Below are 23,937 nucleotides of genomic sequence, written 5' to 3'. Positions count from 1 at the left end.
TGGCCCGCAGGCCGTAGTTTGAGGACCCCCTGCTGGGGAGGCAGTTTCCCAAAGGAAAATAGTGGATGCTCTTACTGAAAGGAGAAGGAGAAATGCTGGGTATGAAAAAAACAAAGAACAGATGTTCATTTCACCTGGCCTCTGCCAGCAAAGCTGTCTTCCCCATTCAATTAAATCAGAAATTGCTTTGCTCTACATCAATGTGTTAACAAACTTCATTCCTGAAAAGAAGAGGAAAGGCACTAACCCGGGTTGCAAATCCACTCTGCTGGAAGCTGGTTGTGCAGATATTTGGACACTGAGGACAACCCAGGTGATGGATGCCACCTTTTACCCAGCAGGTGATTGAGACTCCTAAAGGCTCCTTCTGTGCTCATGACCACATCGCCTGAAACTGGCAGGGCCTAGATTCAAATACATTCCTGCCTAGCTCATTCCACAACCACAGTGCTACACTCCTTTTAGCAACTTTGAAGTCAAAGAAAGAATTGCTTAATGTCCTAAAACATATGGTGGGCACAGCCATAAAGCCTGTGATGGTCGATCAATCAGTCAGCAAATATTTGTTAAATACTCACTACTGTGAGTCCACCACATGAATCCTGAAGCTAAAAAGGAGACCAGAGGCCTAGTCTCTGCCTGAAAAATGGTTACAGTAAAGTTGAAAAAAATGAAACAATTTTTTTTTTAAAATACCTTCAGGTTTAGAGCATATTTATACTATAACCTTCAGTGCAACTTGTCACTCTGGGGGTTCCGAATCTGTCATCCCTGGAGACTGCAAACTCCCTGAGAAGAGACAGCTGCCCTTTCTTGGACATCCTAGTTGTAATTATTCCCCAAACATCTGTTGATTGGTGACTAATGCACACTGTGGTTATGAGAAGTTTCACAGAAAATATGTTTTGAGTTGCATTTACAAAATAATCTGGGGATAAGTAAAAAAGAAGAAGAAGAAGGAAGATGGGCATGCTATACATGTGGAAGGAATGGCTGAGAGGACCACGAAAAATGTGAGAATAAGCAAAGGGTGGGAGCGGAGGTGGTGTGCATGAGGGACCGGGAGAAGTGGGTGCCACTCACATCACCCCAAAACCAGGTTAGCTCACTGTTTTCACCAGCACAGTCAAGTTTTCCAAAGTTCTGGGCCACTGTTCTTTATTTGCAGAATGAGGAGGATAGAGTCTATAATCTTCTCTCACTCTTTCCCTCCTCCTTACGCAAAGAATCAGACGTTCCTGATTAAATTCACCGGAGAAAAGAGCAGGCTCAGAATACAGACTGGGGTCAAGGAGTCTGTATGTTTTTAGACATTCCACAGGTGAATGAACAGCCAGGTTTAGAGACCACTTTATAAATGAAGGATGGTAAGTGTACACACGCACGCAATCTTCCCTATTGTAAAAGTCCTAAGTTTACATGGGAAATTTCTGTGAACGGTAAAGTGGAAGAAGGTTAAGAGAGATCTCGAAGGTCAGAAGGGTTCCCTGCCTTGAGTGAACAGTGTTCACTGTGTTTTTGTGAGTTGGTGCTGCAAGTCTGGGCTGTCACCTCTTTCAAAAGCTCACTCAGGTCTAGAGAGGACGACTTGTCCCTCACTGAGGTCTTCTCTTCCAACATGAAAGCTCTGGATCTTTCTCCTCCTTTCTCTGCAGACACTTTCCGAGCAAGAACAAACCTTGTCCCACGGGCGCCCCCGCGGGGGACCGGCCTTAGTTCTGAGAACCCTGGAGCGCTTAGATAAAAAAGCTCCCCAAGAAAAGCAAACAGCCACTTGTCTGTCCCGCAGCACTTTACCAAAAGTGACTTCCGTGGGATTCTAAAACACTTTAAAAACCAATCAGTCACTTCCCCTTCCTCGCCCCGCACGGTTGGGCAGGCTGCAGTGGGGCGCGCACTCGGGACCTGTATTTATTTAGTGATTAGCCCAGCACTTTGATTTTAGGGCAGAAGCGAGCGGGACAGCGCGGCTGACGTAAGGATCAGAAGGCCACCTATCGGTCGCCGGGACGCCGGCCTCGCTCCCCCATAACGTCACTGTTTTTCTGCATTGGATTTTGGTGGAATATTTTTTGAGCATTCCATGAATCTCGTCCATTATTTGCAGCGGGCTCGGAGGCAGCGTGCCGCATCCGTCGTTCCCGGTGCGTCTGGAGTGTTGCGCGGAAGGACACCCCCTCTCTGCTCTCATCTGGGTGGCCGGGGCGCAGAAAGGGGCGGGGACGGAGTCCGCACCAGGCGCGCGGCCAAGCGCCGCAGCCGCCCCGCGGAGGCGCAGTCCGGGCGCCCGAGCACCGCGCATGGCCCGCCGCCTCCCGGCCCGGCCGCGGGCAGGAGGGAGGGACGTGCAAGGGGAGCGGGCCCGGGCGGGGGTGCGGGCTGCGCTGACGTCACCGGGCGCGCAATTCGGGCTGGAGCTCTTTAAAACACGGGCGTGCGAGCGGAGATGCTGCCCCACAGCGCCCAGGCCGCCTGCAGCAGCGAGCGCACCGCGCCTGCAGCGATAGCTGCTCCGGAGGCCGGCGTGGCTACCCCGGGAGCCTCTGTCCCCGCGGCTCTCTCCTCGGTGCCCCTGCCGGGGACCAGGCTCGCGACACCCCGTGCCGCAGGCGCCAGCTAAGGCGCAGAAGCCCCAGAAGCGGCGCCCCGCGCTGTCCTCCGCCAGCGTCCGCCTCGCGGCCCCCGACTTCGGGCACCATGGACACCTCCCGGCTCCGCGCGCTCCTGTCCTTGCCTGTCCTGCTGCAGCTGGCGGCTGGGGGCGGCTCGCCCAGGTACGGCGCGCTTCCGCGGGGCTGCCCCACACACTGTCACTGCGAGCCCGACGGCAGGATGCTGCTCAGGGTGGACTGCTCCGACCTGGGGCTCTCCGAGCTGCCCTCCAACCTCAGCGTCTTCACCTCCTACCTGTAAGTGCACCTCCTTGCTCCGAGAGGGAGGCTAAGAGGGGAAGGAGGGCTGGCCCAGGTCAGGACTGGGGGGCTTCTCCGCGCCCGCCTGCGCCGGAGGGGCCGGAGACTTTGCCAAAGTCATCCTGGCCAGATCTGTTTGGGTCCCCAGAGAAATGCATGTGTCTCAGGGGACAGCGTGCTCACATTCTCTGCGCCCGCAAAGAATGCGCCCCCCGGGAAGCTCTGGCGCGCCGCAGCCTGCTGCCCCGCGCTCTGCACTGCCCAGCCGCGTTCCGACGAGTGCGGCTCTCCTGCGTGCCGGGTGGACGTGTGTCCCAGCGCCCGAGTCCTGCGGCGGGGTGCGCGGCTGGGCCCTGCCCCAACCTCCTCTCCGCGTCTTGTTCTGTTCCTGGAAGAGGTGGGTTGTAAAAAGTTTACGTCGGAGGGAAACCCACCCGGCCCGGTCCTAAAGGGGCTTATTCTGCATCCTTGGGCTGTGGTGTGATGTAACCTTTTTCCTTCCTTTCTTCCTCCCTTCCTTCCCTTCTTCCCTTTTTTAGCGACGTGATTAAAATGTAGCAACCGCAAACCTTGATTCGAGCTGCCAGAACGTTATCTTTACCTTTGGCTGCCCGAGCCGCCCTTTGAAGCGCCCGCGGCCGCGGTGTAATCTTTAACCATCTCCTCCCGCGGGGGAGGAAAAGGGAAGTGGGCTGAGGGCTGCGTGGCGGGCAGCCAAGGGAGACCTGGAGCTCTCTGTCGTCCCTTGGGGATCTGCCCATCCCTTTTGCCCCACCACAGTCTCCAAAGCCCTGGCCACGGAGACGAGACGGAGGCTCATTTCATAATTTAGTCTTTGGAAAGCGCAGGCCCGGAGGTAACAGGTGGGTTGGGGAGAAGGTGACCACCCTCCCACCCCCGTGGTGTCAAGATTCTGGGGCTCCGTTCCTTTGGGCAGAGAGACCAGGGTTTAAGCCAGCCTGGAAAACGGGCGCTGGTGACCACAACCTGAAACATTTAGGTTTTAATTCAAGACCTTGCAGTGCGCCCACCGCAGGCCCATGCAATCGCGGTTTTCGGCTCCTCTGATGTTCCTTGGCAAGAACGAGTTGGGATGTTTGTGAACCCGTTAGTTCTTTCCTCTGTTTAGTTGTTTTCCAGAGGGAAGAAACACGCAGAGGCTTGCACAACGTTTTCCACTAGGTAGTGGTTCTTTTTATGGAGACAGAAAGAAGAAGAAAAAAAATAACTTTTTTTTAAACTTGCTTTAATATTGCATTTAGAGAAAGGGGCTCTCCTGCTAGATTTTAGTATTGGTAGGTGGCAGTCGCCTCCTCATCTACCATAAAACTGTTTGGGCACATTTTCTTTACTGAAAGGGTTATGGAATTACTCCCCACCAGATCTCCCTTCAATTGCTCTCACTGCAGAAAGTAGCAACATGTTTCCAGGGCTGTGAGTCCGCCTCCTTCCGGAGTTCATGCTCTCAGAATTCACAAGTCTCCTCCTGAACGGCTGCCTCGACTGCAAAGCAGAACGCTCATCCCCAGCCTCCCTGGGTTAAGTCAGGTTCGGGGATCCCGTGTTCCCCGGCGTGGTTGCACAGTTGCACGTGAGAGCCCTTAGCTGTTGGTCCTCGCTGTCCTGACAGTGTGACATCCCTCACTGAACCTGTATTTGAATCATACGTTTATGATAAAAACATGTTTAAGAACACAGAAGATAAGTTTAATAGTGTCAGGATACTTTTTTTCTCCCACTTGAAAGAATAAACATTTGTTAGGCTTCTGTTACTAAAAGTTGGCATAAAATTCTGCTTTAAACCATTTCCTACATACCTCAAATGCATTTTACTGCATCCTCCATGGCTGGGTAGGACTGACTACCACATAGTGCCTAGATCTGTAGATAGGGAGCAGATCTATCTATCTATCATATAGATACATAACTTCTTGCAGTTAAGATACCATTCGGAAGTTAACTGTTACGTTCTTGTTGTTTGATAACAGCCTATGCCCTGGCCTATGGGAAAATGTTTTCAGAGCTCTATAAAACGTTAAGCTCAGAGTGTCTGTGAGAAGTGATATAGTAAGTGTTAAATGTTTGCTTTTAATGTAACCATTAGAATTTTAACACATTTCAGACAATATGAGTGCTGAATGTGGAAATCAATCTTGAAGTAAATAAGCACCTGATGCCCTTCCTAAAGTGTGATTTCATGATCTGGTCTCCTGATAAAGTACAAAGTGCCAGGAGCCCTGGAAAGCCCTTCCATCCTGGGGTGTTTTGTTTTGGCAACTACAGGCACTCTGTGCAGACAGGAAGGGCCGACTGTGCCCTCTTTTGGTTACACCTAGTATTATCTAACTATTTCTGTCTTCAGTTGTGTGGTCATAACCTGAAAGTTTGATTTACTCATACTCAGCTGAATAAGTATGCGTTTTGCTGATTTTCTTGTATTGAGGAATAATATCCCCTTGCTTTTGAAAAGGGAATATGAAGTCATGGCCCCACTCCCCTGGGGCCCAGTAGTGATTAGACTTTGATGTAAAAGTTGCAGTGTGCAAAAGTTGCAGTGTGCTGTGAGTGAAAGGCCAGAGCTACTATCTTTTACTATTTATAGAAGATTATCACCATTTATTTAGTCAAAAATTTTATCTCGTAATCCTTCCTCAAAAGAAAGAAAATAAATAACAAGCATTTCATTTTCTTAGGTTGACACTGGCAACTTCCAGCTGTACACATGTGCCACATTCTGATAGCTGACTAGTTAGACTTGTAGGTAGAGAAAGTTGCCTACATCTCTTCACAGAAGAGCAGTTTATGTGCCATTTTACAATCTCTCTTCCCAGAAAAGTGAAATCTTAAGCCAGTCCAAACATTAATATTAACTCTTTCCTTAGTGAACTGCATTTCCCAATAGATCTGTAATTAGACCATTGAACACAGCGGCAACACTGGAAAAATCTCCATCTCCATCTCAATCTCTTCTCTCTCTCACCCCCTCCTCCCAGTGGGGATGGGCACTGATTTTACTAACAGAGGATAATAAAGTTCACTCAGCAGAAAATAAGAACGCACCAAAGTTGAGACGTAAAAAGCAGGCAATGCCTATTTACAGTGTTTAATACATCTCAATCTACCAACGGATTGTCAGAAGTAGTTCTAGCATCTAATCTTGATGACGATAAATCATTTTCACACATCAGGTGGACGTTTTTGCTAGGAGGGTCTTACAGATAAACTCCCCTATTCAACTTCGATGTGTCTTTCATCTGGTTAGCGTAGCCTCCAGATAGAAAACTAAGTCCTAATAAACATGCTAATGCAGCATGTGCACTTTTCTGTATTGATCTAGAACAGCCAATTTTATTTTTAAAGAATACTGACTTTTTCTTTGCTGTTGCTTCAAGGCATGAACTTTTCATCCATAAGTGAATTTATGTTGTATAAACCAAAGGAACTGAAAGAAAAGAGTTTTTTTTTTTTAATTTTATGTAGTTTGGTTACTTTTCCATATGTACCTTTGAAACCAAATTTAACTTATATATAATTAGTAAAACTGATGTTAATAAGAACTGAACAAAAGCCTTAATTCGTTAAATTAGGTTCAGCCCTGAACCTAATTGTGTTTTATCCTACATGTGTTTTAAGCACTTCAACACAGTTTCAGAATTAAAGACCATATTTAGAATCTTCTTTGAAAGTGATTTAATATAGTCCTGCTTCTCTTCAAGCAAAGAAAGTTGTCTTAAATAAAAGAATTTGTACTTATAGAAATGGTTACAAGATGTTAACTTTTAGGGCAGCGCCTGTGGCTCAGTTGGTAGGGCGCCGGCCCCATATACCGAGGGTGACAGGTTCAAACCCAGCCCTGGCCAAACTGCAACCAAAAAATAGCCGGGCGTTGTGGTGGGTGCCTGTAATCCCAGCCACTCGGGAGGCTGAGGCAAGAGAATCACTTAAGCCCAGGAGTTGGAGGTTGCTGTGAGCTGTGTGAGGCCATGGCACTCTACCGAGGGCCATAAAGTAAGACTCTGTCTCTTACAAAAAAAAAAAAAGATGTTAACTTTTATAACAGTCTTAACATTTATATCAATTGCAAAAATTATACAGTTTTGTTTACAACCTACTTTTAAGATTTGTTTAAAATGTAATTCTGTCAATAATTTTTTGCATTTTAATGAAGTCATCTCTTTTCTCCAGGATTCCTGGTTTGTTTGCTTGTTTGTTTAGTAGTGTTTTTTGTGATGGGGCAATTATTTAAACTAATTGACTAATCAGTCTCTGCAATTTTTTAAAGAAGTGAGTTTTGATCCAAACAATTTTGTGGCATAAATTTACAGCATACATTTTATTGAATGCATTTAACATATGTATGGCAGAGTTTGTGACAAGAATGAATTTTTGCACATAATAAACAACATCTTCAGTTTTTTCTTTCCTTATCATGCCTTTCCTTCAAAGTAAAGGAGTTCTGATGAAGTAACAAAAGGTAGCAATCATAAATGAGTGAGAAGATTGGAATCCAGAAACTGCATAGTTAAATAACATCATGTTTTGATAGTAGACCACCCAGTCACACTTGGATGTTTGTAAAGAAGTTCAGAAACACAAAACTGGTCTATAATTTCTTATAGTTTAAAAGTTTCTTATCTGAACTATTTGATTCTTTTAAATTTCTAAGACATGCAGCTGTCAAAGGCATAGAAGTATCAGAGTAAACAACCGAATAAGGCTATCATAAAGGTGTTATAGAATATTATAATTTTAGAATAGCTAAATTTAGGATAGCTAAATTTTGACTTGCCTTAGTAAAACATGTTTTTGCATTTCTTCTCTTAAATTCATACATTTATTTTATCTATAAATTTAAGTATGTTTCCAAATAATCTAAATCATATGCCATAAGACAGAAATGAAGCACAGTGGTGAGTTCTGCATTGAGCAGTTGTGTGAAGTAATTTTTTTTGGTTTGGTTCACTTATTGGTGTACATAAATTTAGAGTAAAACTAAATGGCACATTTCCTTGTAAACACCCTCAAGTGGATAAATTGGAGTCTTCACGACAAGGCAGATTTGTTCCTTTAAGAATTAAGTTTCTCACGCCTGCTGCATGTTTTGTTTTCTTTTAATAGTCTTATTTTGCAGTAGAGATGAATCAGACTGCATTAAAACCACTGCTATATTATTACCAAACAAAATGAGGTGATTATCTAGTCTTGTTGCTATTTTAATGTACCTTAGTAGAATTTCATTTGTTAAATCTGCCCATGATTTCCAGCACATCACAACTCTATTATTCCCAGATTTGTCAGCTTCAATCCTAATTTTTATTTAGACATTATAAACACCAAGTGTATGCCCCGTTTTACGTATGGAATTCGTTACCTCTGGGAAAAGGCAGCATTTCACAGGCTTCAATGTGGACTTTCCCATTAAAATGCTCATAACTTAAAAATGGAAGCAGATCCATTCTGAAAATCAATGGTGATTTCTTCCACTTCTACTAGTTAATGTTTCTGTTCCACTGGTGAAGCCCAGCGGGAATGCTTTGCTTGACTCTACAAGGTAGAAGAACAGTAGTCATTTGACTTAAACAAAGGGAATAAAATCATCTAGTCATAGTTCCAAAAGGACGTTTTACAGGGTGTAGCATTAGTGGGGGGACAAAAGATGCTACCTAAGTAGGAGGGCTTCCTCACAGCCTCGTACATCAGTTCTCTTTCCAGTGCTGAAAGCTGGGGCTGGAGATGCTGAGATTTACTTTGAGTTTCTGCAAGGAAGCAACTCAGGACTGTGAAAACAACCTCCTTAAAGTCAGATGGAACAATATCGGGGATGGAGTGAGGGGCTCTTTCCTGCAGGGTTTATTCTCCTCTCCTGGCTGTGAGCAACTCCAGGGCAGGAAATTTTCTACTGTATATCCCAAGTGCTCGCACCTGACTCTTAGGGGATGTACAGTAAATATTTGTAATGTCGAATTGAATACCATTGGCTGAACCCACTGCTGAAATCCCCTTGGCTGAAAGATCAGAGAAAAATAAGTGAGAATGACCAGTCCACAAGTAACAACGCAAAGCTGCTGGTACCCCGGATCATGGCTCCCGCTCCATTTGAAATGCAGCTGCACAGTGTTCAGCCTGAACAATGTGACACGATGCTGGCTTTAACACACACCAGAATTTATGTATCTAAATTATTTTATTATTGTAACAGCAGTAATCATCGTAGCAACTGACATCGTGCTTCTGGGGTGTCAGGCACTATGCCACATTCTCCTCCATCACATGGCCCCAACTTTATGATGTGGGCACACTATTCCTTCTCCTAATTTGGGGGCATGGAAGCTTATTCCAAGGGTATTTTTCATTGCTCAAAATATTTTTGGACCTCTCTGAAGTTATCTTCAGGGCCAGTTTACCAGCAACACAAGAAAAACAGCTTTATAATTTACACTTGTGTCTCGTAATAATTATAACCAGGGCTCAAGTATTTTACCCCACTTTTCTTTTTAAGGAACACCATTTATGAAGCTTTAATACCAGAAATGTTTTCAGGTAATTCCAGGGAAAAATGCAGTTCTTGATTTTTAGTAAGATAACCATTATGTTGTATAGTTTCAGGCCAGTATTTGAAGTTTAATAGGTATCTTTTTATATATCCACGTTTATACCATAGGAAGAACTTTTCTTTTCTCCAAGTCAGAGATCAGTAGCTGCCAGGGTATTCTAAAGAGTGATCTATAGATTAGAAACCTCTGAGGCAAGAATAAAACTTTTTTTCTATGACCAGGTCAAATGAAGTAGCTGCATTCACTGAGACTCTCTCTCAGAGGGACATGAACTTTCTTAACAGGAGAATTTGATCTGAGTTTGTACCTACCTGTAAAATGGAGGAGATTAGATAAAATGTCAAAAAGGTGTCATAATGTCATTCAATTGATCCAGAATAGAGAATTACTTCAAAGTTTTATCTAAGTCCTTAATGTATATTTTAAAACTATGCCCGGTTTCATAATTGGGCAGACTTCTGTGTCAACCAGAAATCTGAAGGACTCAGAAAAAAAGTCTCCTTCAAAACAAGAAGATGCTTTTCTGAATTTAATTTCTTCAGTCCTTCAATCACTTGCTGCTATTAACCTGATACACATTAATAATATGTTGTATTAGAAAGTCAGCCTGAAAAACTAATAGGTGACCAATCAGTTACAAACTATAGTCTGTGTAAAAAGTCCCTCACCAAGTATGTACTGATGTTTAGAAAATTTAGGATACATTGCAAGGCAATCTCTACTATCTCTTACAATGCTTACAATACTCTAATTTTCTTATTAATTTAACATCAGTAATTGATAATTATTCCATAATCCCTAATTTTCAGTTGTCCCATTGGTTTATATATGTCCATCTTCCCCGTATTCTTTGTATCCTTCTTACTTAAACAAGGATTGTGATGGTCAAGGAGGAAGGGAGCAATGTCAGGTGCATACCAGTAAGAAATAGTGCTCTGCGTGTCCCTTGCTGGGCAGAAATGACGCCTAGGTGGACAGAGCATGGCGTGGAAGGCCACCCTGGTAAGGGAAGAGGCTCAGCAGCTGGCTGTGTGAAGGCACTTTCAGTTCGATTCAGAAACTAAAATGCGGAAGATCTTCCTGACAAAGGGAGCCCAACTCCAGCTGAGAATGTGTGCCCCAAGCCACCTTCCTCAGCCTGCCAGGCCAGCTGAGGCTTCCTTCAGTGGTCCCTGGCTGGGCTGGCCTTTTGCCCCTGTGTTGTTCACCTTTCCCAGCTAGCAACCATGTGTTCCCAACTGTTCCTCAATTTCAAAGCCGAATTCCTTTATTCCTTCCTTCGTCCTCATTGTCTCCCTCACCCACACACACGTACACACACGCACACTCACACATAGGCACAACTGTGGCGGCTGACCTGACAGAGTGCCGCCTTTGCCAAGTCTACATGGAGAAGGGCAGTTAAGGATTTTTATGTTTCACTAAAAAACTGATAAATGTTTTTGTCCTTTTTCCTTGAAACCTTGATTTAGAAAAGCAAAGACCCCTACAAAAGACTCCCATGGGTAAAAATAACCTTCCTTTGATCAAAAAAGTCACAGATGTGATTTCTCAGGAAAGTGGAAAACCACACATGATCTCAAGTGGAAAAAATATAAAGAATTTGCTGAATTTTTAACCTTAGTACATAACAGAGATATTATTTTAAAGTTGGTTGGTTAATGTGGGCTATGTTAGAACTTTCCTTGTGTTGTGTTTGGGTTTATGCAATGTTATTTTAATGAGTTTATTGGTTCGACACACAAAACACCACATGGTGCTTGAAATTTTTAGGTTATAAATTTTCTTATGAGGCATTTACTTAAAGGAACTTTGTTACATAATCAATGGCTCTTTAAGTCTATCAGTGCAAAATATAACCTTTCAGTTTTTGTATGCATATGTAGTAAAGATTATTTGGTTATGAACACCAAATAAAAATTTCCATGGAAGAAATTATATTCTGTAAGCCTCTATTTTGTATATCTGTACTGAGACTTTCAGAATAAAAATTTTTTCAGGTTTGTTCAGTGCATCTATAGAATCAGTTCAGAGTCTTCTAGTGAAGACCAAGATAAGGAATCTTTATTTTATGTTCATACTTCCCGTCTGGAAGGGGCGCTCAGCAGACTTGCTTGCACTTGGCACTAAACCAGCTCTATAATTGTTATAGTGTTAACTGTGTGATAGAGTGAAGCTCCGACTAAGAATGGCGAGAGGTGGAAAGAGTAACTGAGGTCTGCTACCCAAGGGACAGTGCAGGCAGAAATGAGAGACTGTGAGCTCCTGGGCTCCCCTGCACATCTGTTCCCAAGTGACATTCTTCTCCTGTGTCTCTCTAGCTTCTGTGTACCTCACTTCTAGATGGTATCAGAGGAGAAACAGAAGGATGCATTTTCCTTCCTTATCTCAGACACCACTCCCTCCCCCCTCCCCACCCTCCCCACCCTCCGGGGGCTTCGGGCTACAAGATGAAGGGAAGTTTAGAAAGAAGAGTTTTGGGAACAAAGTGTCAACTCTAAGTGCACCACAATTGGGGTTTTGACTTTTAACTTGGAGAAGCTACATCGCTATCCCTGGTGGGGGATGGGATTAAAGATCTTAGCTCACCCATAGCCCCATTATTCAGCAGCTGTTCTCTGGGACTCAGTGCAACAGAATATAGATGGAAGTTCAAGATCCTTTTTCATTGAGTCTTCAAGCTCGGGTAGCAAAAAAGAAATCCTTATTAAACAAGATGCTCCCAGGGCGTGACTATATCTCATTTGAAGATCTCAAAAGTTTTAGCAGCATGATCAACTGACAGCAAGTCTCTGCCTTTCACCTTATGGTTGATGGCCTTCCAGCAAAAACATCCTCCCCTCCAGGGTCTTACAGCGGTGATAAGGAGACATGGACTTGACCCGAATGACTACTACGACCTAGAAATTTGAGGCCTTTCTTTCCTGTAGCTGTATGAACTTCTCAGAAAGGAAAGGCTAAGTTTGGTTCAGAACATAATTAATTGGGTGTTGGAAAGGAAAGGCTACGTTTGGTAGATTTACGTGAATTATTAATATAATAAAAATAAAATAAAAAATGAATTCAAAGCTAAAGCTAATAGCAAACTACATTTAGAGTTAAGTTCTACTGTAAAGAACTAAAAGGATAATCTTTTATCCACAAATTACCAGAATGACTAAGCTGTATACCTAAGGTCACGTTACACAGTGCAAGACTGAAATTTAATCATGATTGCTAGAGCATTACCCTAATTGCTGAAATAAACGGAATTAAAATCACTTAGATGGTTTACAGAGGAATTCAATGAGTCAAAAGCTATAGCTATCCATGGAATTTGGAATGGAAAGAACCTTGGAGGTTTCCTAACCCAGCGGCTTCACGTCACAGGTGTTGAAATTCATGTTGCCAAGTGGTAAATGGTGCCCTTACAATCATGTACTTGGCAAAGATGGGATTGTGCCCCACGTCTCCTGGAAACCCCAGTTCAGTGCTGTCCTTTGACACCATTTTTGCTCCAGTGCTGTCCTTTGACACCATTTTTGCTCCAGTGCTGGATACTAGAATTAATTCTAAGACTCCCAATTATGGCTGAGTGCCTGTAGCTCAATGGTTAGAGTACCAGCCCTGAGCAGTGGGGGTGGTGGGTTCGAACCTGACCAGGGCCTGCTAAACAAAAAATAAATAAATAAAACTTCCAGCTACTTTTCTAGATGTTACCAGATATCCTTCTGCATCTTGTCTAGGTATGTGCCTATTCTAAATTTATCATCTTATTTTGGCCATTGTAGACACAGACAAGATACAGAGGTATCATCTAAAAATCTGCAGAGAAAAAAGGAACAATCAGATACAATCTGAGGAATACATGATTCATTTCTCAAATTTCTGTTCATTGTAGTTCAATATGTTTATTCTAATTTAAATTTCATTTTGACATTAATATGATCAAATGCAGATTGTCGTAGTATCTCTTGTGTCCATGCCTCTCCCCTTTAGCTGAAATTCCATTAGTTCAGGGCCTCCTCAGTTTTGTGCTTGGGTGACTGTGGCAGTCATCAGTCATGGTCTACACAGACTCAGTACACATGTTTGCCTATGCACACTCCCTACCACCTGTCTAGTCTCTCCAGGATGCTCCCCTGGTCATGTCTGTCGTTCAGTGATTTCCTGTGGCTTTCCTAATATTTAGCACCGCAATTTAGCCCAGGAAGCTGACTTCTCTTGCCTGATCCCCCACCTGAAGCCTGGCAGCCAGCCCCTCCACAGGCCCCAGGCTCTCTTCTCTCTAACCACACCAAACTGCTTCCCCAATTCCCCTGCCTTCAGGGTTCCCATGTGCTGTCTCTGCTGAAATTGCCTTTCTTTCTATGAGTCTCTCTGTATTCAGTTTAAATGTCACCTGCTCTGGGGAGCCTTCCGTGGCCCTGCATTTTAGAAACCTGCCTTTGGTGTCCCCTCATCACGCTGAGCCCATCTCTATCCTAGCATTCATCACATTTGATCTCCACACTTGGTCTACTTGTCTGTTGCTACTACTGAGTTCTATGCCCCTTAAACTGTAGGTCTTCTTGGACCAAAAAAGAAAGCGATCTCTCGGGGAACTGGACCCTGTGTGTTAATCACGGTTTTGATTTTCTCTATTTCTCTATTTTATGATGCTTTAACATCTAGGGGCCTTGCTGATTCTAGAGAGACCACCCTCCTAGGGCTAGGGAGTTCCTAGAGATAGCAAGTGACTCTCCAGTGTCTGCCTTTCCCACACAAACCAGCTGCTCTGCAGCCTTCACCCCCAGCCTTGGTCTGTCTCCCCTGTCCTGCTTATCTGAAGGCAGGTCCCACACAAGCTAGGATAACCCTTATGCCCCAGAGCCATTCAAGTTAATTCCTCAAGTTATCCAGTCCTCAGCCTGCTGACCCATACTGCTTCATTCCTTCCCACAGAAGGCACGGCAGAGTCTCTGGCCAAGGCTTCTCTCCCAGTGCTCCGCTGCGTGGTACTGCACAGCTTGGCAGGCCCCTTCTCCTTGGGGACTGTGAGTAACACACTGCATCTTCAGCGGCGGTCATCTCCCGGTCTGTTGGTCTCAGCACAGCTGAATAGTGCTGACACCTCCCTTTTGGAACACCCTGTGTCTGTGCATGTCTGTGTCTGGACCACTTCACAGTGGCTGTGGCCGGGTCACACCCACAGGAGAGTCAGCACTGTTTTCTCTCTTGAAAGGGCACTCTCCTCATCCCCTAAATCAGCGTAAAACTCAAACTTTTTATATACCTAAGATAGAAGCTGCCATTTTTCTGTGCAACAGAGCAAAACTAGCTGAGATGATCTCTGACATAATCTCAGACTGTGATGGAGAGAGGTTCCAGCAGAGTGAGACTGGCTGAGATGATCTCTGACAGAATCTCAGACTGAGGTGGAGAGAGGTTCCAGCAGAGTGACACTGGCTGAGATCATCTCTGACGTAATCTCAGACTGTGATGGAGAGAGGTTCCAGCAGAGTGAGACTGGCTGAGATGATCTCTGACATAATCTCAGACTGAGGTGGAGAGAGGTTCCAGCAGAGTGAGACTGGCTGAGATGATCTCTGACATAATCTCAGACTGAGGTGGAGAGAGGTTCCAGCAGAGTGAGACTGGCTGAGATGATCTCTGACATAATCTCAGACTGTGATGGAGAGAGGTTCCAGCAGAGTGAGATTGGATGAGATGATCTCTGACAAAATCTCAGACTGAGGTGGAGAGAGGTTCCAGCAGAGTGAGACTGGCTGGGATGATCTCTGATGTAATCTCAGACTGTGATGGAGAGAGGTTATAGCAGAGTGACACTACTGAGATCATCTCTGACGTAATCTCAGACTGTGGTGGAGAGAGGTTCCAGCAGAGTGAGACTGGCTGAGATGCTCTCTGACATAATCTCAGACTGAGGTGGAGAGAGGTTCCAGCAGACTGAGACTGGCTAAGATGATCTCTGACAGAATGTCAGATCATGATGGAGAGGTTCCAGCAGAGTGAGACTGGCTGAGATGATCTCTGACATAATCTCAGACTGTGACGGAGAGAGGTTCCAGCAGAGTTAGACTGGCTGAGATGATCTCTGACAGAATCACAGACCGAGATGGAGAGAGGTTCCAGCAGAGTGAGACTGGCTGAGATGATCTGTGACAGAATCACAGGCCGAGATGGAGAGAGGTTCCAGCAGAGTGAGACTGGCTGAGATGATCTCTGACAGAATCACAGACCGAGATGGAGAGAGGTTCCAGCAGAGCTAGACTGGCTGAGATGATCTCTGACATAATCTCAGACTGAGGTGGAGAGAGGTTCCAGCAGAGTGACACTGGCTGAGATGATCTCTGACATAATCTCAGACTGTGACGGAGAGAGGTTCCAGCAGAGCGAGACTGGCTGAGATGATCTCTGACATAATCTCAGACTGAGGTGGAGAGAGGTTCCAGCAGAGTGAGACTGGCTGAGATGATCTCTGACATAATCTCAGACTGAGGTGGAGAGAGGTTCCAGCAGAGCGAGACTGGCTGAGATGATCTCTGACATAATCTCAGACTGAGGTGGAGAGAGGTTCCAGCAGAGCGAGACTGGCTGAGATGATCTCTGACATAATCTCAGACTGAGGTGGAGAGAGGTTCCAGCAGAGCGAGACTGGATGAGATGATCTCTGACATAATCTCAGACTGTGATGGAGAGAGGTTCCAGCAGAGTTAGACTGGCCGAGATGATCTCTGACAGAATCACAGACCGAGATGGAGAGAGGTTCCAGCAGAGTGAGACTGGATGAGATGATCTCTGACAGAATCTCAGACCGTGATGCAGAGAGGTTCCAGCAGAGTGAGACTGGATGAGATGATCTCTGACATAATCTCAGACTGTGACGGAGAGAGGTTTCTGCAGATTGAGACTGGCTGAGATGATCTCTGACAGAATCTCAGACCGTGATGGAGAGAGGTTCCAGCAGTGTGAGACTGGCTGAGATGATCTCTGACATAATCTCAGACTGAGGTGGAGAGAGGTTCCAGCAGAGTGAGACTGGCTGAGATGATCTCTGACAGAATCTCAAACCATGATGGAGAGAGGTTCCAGCAGAGTGAGACTGGCTGAGATGATCTCTGACAGAATCTCAGACCGTGATGGAGAGAGGTTCCAGCAGAGTGTGACTGGCTGAGATGATCCCTGACATAATCTCAGACTGTGATGGAGAGAGGTTCCAGCAGAGTGAGACTGGCTGAGATGATCTCTGACAGAACTCAGACCGTGGTGGAGAGAGGTTCCAGCAGAGTTAGACTGGCTGAGATGATCTCTGACAGAATCTCAGACTGTGACGGAGAGAGGTTCCAGCAGAGTTAGACTGGCTGAGATGATCTCTGACAGAATCTCAGACCGTGGTGGAGAGAGGTTCCAGCAGAGTGAGACTGGCTGAGATGATCTCTGACAGAATCTCAGACCGTGGTGGAGAGAGGTTCCAGCAGAGTGAGACTGGCTGAGATGATCTCTGACAGTCTCAGACTGTGATGGAGAGAGGTTCCAGCAGAGTGAGACTGGCTGAGATGATCTCTGACAGAATCTCAGACCATGATGGAGAGAGGTTCCAGCAGAGTGAGACTGGCTGAGATGATCTCTGACAGAATCTCAGACCGTGGTGGAGAGAGGTTCCAGCGGAGTTAGACTGGCTGAGATGATCTCTGACAGAATCTCAGACTGTGACGGAGAGAGGTTCCAGCAGAGTTAGACTGGCTGAGATGATCTCTGACAGAATCTCAGACCGTGGTGGAGAGAGGTTCCAGCAGAGTGAGACTGGCTGAGATGATCTCTGACAGAATCTCAGACCGTGGTGGAGAGAGGTTCCAGCAGAGTGAGACTGGCTGAGATGATCTCTGACAGTCTCAGACTGTGATGGAGAGAGGTTCCAGCAGAGTGAGACTGGCTGAGATGATCTCTGACAGAATCTCAGACCGTGATGGAGAGAGGTTCCAGCAGAGTGAGACTGGCTGAGATGATCTCTGACAGAATCTCAGACTGTGGTGGAGAGAGGTTCCAGCAGAGTGAGACTGGCTGAGATGATCTCTGACATAATCTCAGACCGTGATGGAGAGAGGTTCCAGCAGAGTGAGACTGGCTGAGATGATCTCTGACAGAATCTCAGACCGTGATGGAGAGAGGTTTCTGCAGATTGAGACTGGCTGAGATGATGTCTGACAGAATCTCAGACTGTGGTGGAGAGAGGTTCCAGCAGAGTTAGATTGGCTGAGATGATCTCTGACAGAATCTCAGACTGTGGTGCAGAGTGAGACTGGCTGAGATGATCTCTGACAGAATCTCAGACTGTGGTGGAGAGAGGTTCCAGCAGAGTGAGACTGGCTGAGATGATCTCTGACATAATCTCAGACCGTGATGGAGAGAGGTTCCAGCAGAGTGAGACTGGCTGAGATGATCTCTGACAGAATCTCAGACTGTGGTGCAGAGTGAGACTGGCTGAGATGATCTCTGACGTAACTCAGACTGTGATGGCAGACACGTTCTTTGCTCTAAACTAGGCAGGCTGTGTTGTTTGTTAAACCCACAAGGCAGAGGAAAAAAATTCCAAAGCGTCTGGGAACACTTCTTCCCCCAGGTCCTCATTGACCTTCATAACAAACAGTCAGAGAGTTATTACTGTCCCTACCTTGGAGACGAGAACATCTCTTGATGAGTATGACATCTTATCTTCCGTGACCTTGCAGGTTACCCTGTGCTTTAGCTTCTCATCTATAAAATGGCAGTAATCATGCCATCTGCTGCCTGGTGGTTGTGGGGACTGGCGAGGGGCCGCACACAGCACTTTGCGCAGCACACCTCAGTGTGAAGTGCGCATCTCATGTTAGGTGCTATTATTTTTGTTGGTGGTGATGTTACAGTTGTGTCACGTTAAGCCCAGGCTTTTCAGATACACCACCTTCCCTCTTAAAATTATTCCTTCAAATTGCTAAGTCAATAGCCCTGAAACTGTATAAGTACAAATGTAATTTTTCATTAAACGAGATATTTTTAATGCTATAAACAAGGAGAGAACAGCAGAGAGGCACCTGCTAGGTAAAGAAGAATAGGGGAGGCAAGAAAGGGTGGCTTCAAATGAACTGGACCTCATCCACCACCTGTCAAAAATGCTGGGTATCATACAGAGGAGGGATTCTGTGTTTTAATAAAGTTTTATATTTGTACATAACGTGTAGCCTTGTGGAGACACTGCACAAATCTCCAGATAGTGGGCGGCGAGTGACCACTTTCTCACGGAGAGCGGACTGATGGCACAGTGCGCCTCTGCTCTCAGACAAGATTTAGTGAAGGGCCCACAGTTTGTGCTTCTGGGCTTGAATTGTTTCTGTCCTCACTTTTCATCTCATCTTCACCCCCATGACTTCTCCTGACTGTGGAGGGAGAATTCAGTTTGATAGTTTCTTGGGCCCTTAAAAGTTTCAGTATCAGCAATTGATTTTCTGCCGGGACAGGAGAGGATGGACTAAGGGCACTGAGAGGACGTGGGGGATTCTGCCTTCCCTCGGGCCAAAGTTGCATTCGGGAAAAATCAAGATTTCAACACAACAAAATTTTTTTCATATTAACAATTGAAAAAAATAATTCTACTTTACGGACAAAAACTGATTGAAGCAATAGGCTTATGTCTATCTGAAAATACAACTAAAAGAGTTGCATTTTCAAGAGGAAATTTGATGAGTTACTGTCTTTGATAAAAAGGCAGTGGCTTCAACATAATTGCAGGAAGGAGCTTTCAGTCAGCGATGACAGTGAGGCTGAAATTACTCCTTGGGGAATATAAGGTTATCGAGACATTAAGCTGTGTAGGAGAAGGGATTCTAAGTTAAATAGGGTGTCCAGGTGCCATGTTGTGGGCTTATATTTTGAGCAGGAAGTCTCTGGAATTAGGGCCAGTTATCCTCACTGGGGATAGGGTGAGTATTGGAGAGTTTTAGTCCTGCTGGATGAACCTGTATTACGTGCTGTCTCTACAGAGGCTCCCTAACCCTCTGCAAAAGAGGTAAGCTGCTTTGCCCCTACCCAGTCAAATCAAGAGAGCAGGTCTGAAAGTGGGAAAACTCCTTATATCTTACCATGTGCAAAAAGATGATTTGGGGATTCTCAAGAGCCAACTGAAGTAAACCAGGAAGCTTATCTATCTTACAGCTTTAGAGCCAAAGTGGAAGTGACTTGTGGGCAGACATCCAATATTACACGTTATCCAGCAGCACAGATTAGAGAAGTGGGCAGTTTAAATAATCATCAAACCTGGGGAAACAGAAAGAAGCAAAAGCAGAACAATTTCAAATGAAGAGTCAGAGGGGTCTCTCCTAGTGGGGGCCAGGGGTAAGAAGAAAGTGGCAGCCAAGAGAAGGCCTGCTGGCAAATTAGAAAGGAATAAAAAAGTACCGAAAGGGGGCAGGCATGGTGGCTCAGCTTGTAATCCCAGCACTCTGGGAGGCCAAGGCAGGTGGATTGCTTGAGCTCAGGAGTTTGGGACCAGCCTGAGCAAGGGAGACCCTGTCTCTACTAAAACTAGAAAAATCAGCTGGGCACTGTGGCCGGTGCCTAGAGTCCCAGCTATTCAGGAGGCTGAGGCAAGAGGATCATTTGAGCCCAAGAGTTTGAGGTTGCTGTGAGCTGTGATGCTGTGGCACTCTCCCCAGGGTGACAGAGTGAGACTCTGTCTCAAAAAAAAAAAAAAGTGTCAGAAGGTTGACTCAAAGTGAGGTGATGTACAAGACAGAAAGAAGAATGTGAGGGGGTGGGGCAGGAGGAGGAGTTACCAAATGTGGTGTGGACCCTGACTGCGGTCTCACTGTGGAGCTGGCTCATCCACAGGGCAGTGCAGTCCTTCAGGGAACCCATGATGCATGCACACACACACAATACACACAACACAACACACATACAACACAACACATATACACAACACAACACACACAACACTACACACACAACATGCACACAATGCATACAACACACACAACACAACACACAACACAACACGCACACAACACATACAACACAACACACACACACACACACACAACATGGGCACACCTCTGCTTGCAGTAAAATGAAGAAACAAAAAAAAACCCTCCACATTCATTGTGAAAATAAATATCTCAAAATAAACAGAAAGTCTACTCTATGTGTAGGATGATAAAGCAACTGGCACACTCCTAAGAGCATGAAAACAATGAACATGGTAGAGCAGCAAAAAAATAATAATAATAAAATGTGTGGGGTAGGGTGCTAGATTAAAAGTCTCGATGTTTCTCCGCCTTGTCAGCACCTTAGTTCTACCTAGGAGCTCATTTAACCATCTCAAAGCCCAGGTCACATGCCAGACTCACCAAATCAGGATCTCTGGAGGAGAGAGCCAGACATCAAAATGTTTTCTTACTCCCCAAGGCAAATTCAATGTGCGGCCACGTTTCAGAACCACTGAACTAGGAGGTCTAGTGCCCCACTAATTAGATCTATAATCTCTGGCAAGATTCTTCGCCTCCCTGCCTCAGTTTTCTGTAGAATAAGAAGGTGAACGCATGCTCCCCGCTCTCTCCTAAGTCCATCCTTCTTTGACTCTGTAGGTTGACATCGTGGGTATTGTGAGAGCAGGTGTCCCAGGACTACAGAGAATGGGGGGTTTCCACAGCCACCCACTCCTGTTCAGTGCAGCAAGTCAGGAAGCGCTGTTTACTCTCCTGCAGCGAGCATTACTTAAGACAACTGTATTTGTTTTATAGTTTAGAGGGCCTCGGTAGGTAGCCGCAGGAGCCCATTCATTTCATTAACATTAAATCAACAAGCAGACCTTCTTTCTGCCTCTTTCTAGCAGGATTAATGGATTTTGGCATGATTTGTGCATCTAGCAGCAAAACCTCGTGCTGAGAAAGCTAGCAGGCTTGACTAATTCCCAGCAGTGCTAACTTCATAAACTTATTTTAAGCTTTTAACTTTGACTGAAGATTAAAGGTAGTGACTTCTCACTGTTACGTTTGAATGCATGATACCCAACATGCATTAAAACAAACTGTACAAAAATGACAAACTATTTGATAAATTAATATTATATGTGTGTGTGTTTTTAACTCTTATGAAAATACTCAGTTCTGCATATGTAAAAAAAAGGATCCTCTAAAACACCAAGAGATTTATGTAATAATCACTATACTAAAGGGAGTATTAGCAGATGTGTATGCAAACTGTAAGCGTGAAAACTTACAGTTAGACTATTGTTAATGCTAATAGAAGACCCAGTTTCATGTGAAGCTATAAAATGATCGAACATTGAAATATGAAAATTTTTCCAAGAAGCCAAAGTATCCTGCTGTATGACACCCGTTATCTCTAAAGTATCCACGAGTGGCTTTGCTTATATATTTTTTTCTTTGCAGACAGTCTTAAATTAAATTCAGAATTCAGATAAGTCTGCATGAAGAAGGAGGGAAAAGGGAAAAATACAATATTTCCAGCCCATCTGACAAGACTACATAAAAAGCTTTTGATCAAAGGGTCTTAAGTACACTTTACTGGTGTGACAAACAACATTTTTATCCCTTTATTAGATTTATTTTTCTTCTGAAAACTGCAGTGACCAGGGTATGGTTTTTGAAAGAAAGCTGGCAGGGTTGTGTTCTTTGATTCCTAATTAACACCTTCAGTCTCAAAAGAGAACCAACAGAAATACCATAAAATGTTGCAGCTGCATTGTGATTCCACTTGGTTGGTTTGTTAAAAGTCGGCCGGGCCTTGGCAGCTGCAATAAAGGCCAAGCTCAATGGATGTTTTGTGCTGTGCCCACTGAAGTGAAAGAAGGCAACCATTTTATTTCTCAAATGGGCAGCTGCAGAGAGAGGTTTAAATGGAGCTAAATGCAAGATTTACTGTTAATTTATAGTAAATAAATAAAGAAAATAAAACTGAACCTTCCAGTTTTTATAGTCACATAACAGACATTTTAGCAAGAAATTATTAAGGACAATAATTTTGGAGCTTTCTAGCAACTGTTATGAGGAATTCAGCAACAAGGAATAGCATTCATTTAAAATCAAAATAGCCTTTTTCAAAGAGCGCACCAAGCAAAGGCTTTAGAAACCCACGTTTCCACTTTGAAAGGTAAAGATATATCTTTCCTGTCTTTCGTAACATAACTCCCTCGTCCCACTTTATTGAAACCCTAAAATTTGTTCAGATCGGAGTTGAATAAGATTCCATACACCCCCATCTCACTTTTTTTTAAGAGCGTGGAGTTGAATTTTGCCTTGGGTAGGGGAATAAAGGAGGCATTTAACTCTGGTCAGATAAATCACACTCACATTCAAAAATGCAATTAAGGAAATATGTAAATCTAGATGTTTCATCAAATGCTAGCTAAGGGGTTACTAGTTCTTTTCGAACACAATGACTGAACTAAAGAACTTTAGTGTCTGTGTAAGAACCATTGTCCAAGCCGCGGTCCCTGTTGGAAACAGAGTCTGGCTTGGCCGTGGGAAATACCTACATATTTGACACAGGCCCTATTTCTGAGAAAAAAGGGATGGAAGAGAGAGTATGGAGATTTTACTGTTGCATTCTAATCAACCATGATCTGCCTAATTTGCTTTGATCAGGAAGATAAACTAATTTTTCTATGAGCCGGACAAAAGTAATTAGCAAGCCAAAGCTTTCATGTTGTTTCAAAAGAGCTAAAGTAAAGGGGATCAGAAATTGTAATGGTGGGAGCTAGCGACATCTTTTCGGCTCATCTGAGAGCATTGTTCATTCAAAATAGGATACTGATGCAGAAGAGGAGCTCCGGCGAAAGACACTGTTATAGGCTGGGCAAGCATCACAGATGCAGGAATCTGCAGTGCTACCAGACTAAACAAAATGACCAAAGGCGACTTATAGTTGGTGTCCGTACCATACAGTTCTGTTGTTTAGTAGGGATACCTTTGCCTTCACGTTTAAAAGGTACAATTGTTGCCTGGTCCTAAAACATTGTTGGTTTTTCCCAAAGCTTAGTCCTTTAAACATGTACGTTGTTGGGGTGGCTAGCTGTGTTTGTATAAACCCCAGCTGCTGCTCCGCCTGTAGCTTGGGATCTTACGATCCTGATATTCTAGAATGGGATCTGAGATCAAACTGAAAAAGCTGACCAGGAGGTTGACTCCACAGAGGCTTGGATCCCGCAGCCTGGCTCGCACTTTCCGTGCCAGTAATGCCACTTCCTCCTCTCCTGTTTTCTCTAAACCGCCCATCACGTGTAGTTATTAGATGAGAAGGAAAGATTTTGGAATATGGGATTTTGTCCTACTATTTAGTGTTACTTTTTTCTTGTTTATATGACCTTTGCACCACTTCCTTTTCCAAACTGTTGTACTAGATATAGTATCTGTAACCCTGCTGTAAACCTAATTGCTTTTTTGGCTACTAATCTCCTTTCTTAGATACCAAAGTATGCATTTCAAGCCAGACTT

At 44.5% G+C, this 23,937-nt stretch overlaps 1 protein-coding gene across 3 annotated transcripts in view; it reads left to right on the top strand.

The window, feature by feature from the left end:
- Positions 1 to 2,361: 2,361 nt before the first annotated feature.
- Positions 2,362 to 23,937, top strand: part of LGR5 (leucine rich repeat containing G protein-coupled receptor 5) — a 159,288-nt gene continuing 137,712 nt past the window's right edge. For 2 of the 3 annotated variants that reach the window (XM_053586672.1, XM_053586670.1), the window contains exon 1: positions 2,804 to 3,309. In XM_053586672.1, the coding sequence (XP_053442647.1) occupies positions 3,065 to 3,309 (245 nt within the window). In that variant the 5' untranslated portion in view covers positions 2,804 to 3,064. Of the gene's footprint in view, positions 3,310 to 23,937 lie in introns of all 3 variants that reach the window. The other variant, XM_053586671.1, reaches the window with a different exon arrangement.

Source organism: Nycticebus coucang, chromosome 3 (assembly GCF_027406575.1).
Source record: "Nycticebus coucang isolate mNycCou1 chromosome 3, mNycCou1.pri, whole genome shotgun sequence".
NCBI classification, from domain to species: domain Eukaryota; kingdom Metazoa; phylum Chordata; class Mammalia; order Primates; family Lorisidae; genus Nycticebus; species Nycticebus coucang.
The sequence above is the reverse complement of the archived record's forward strand: the minus strand, read 5'-3'. Positions and strand labels throughout refer to the sequence as shown.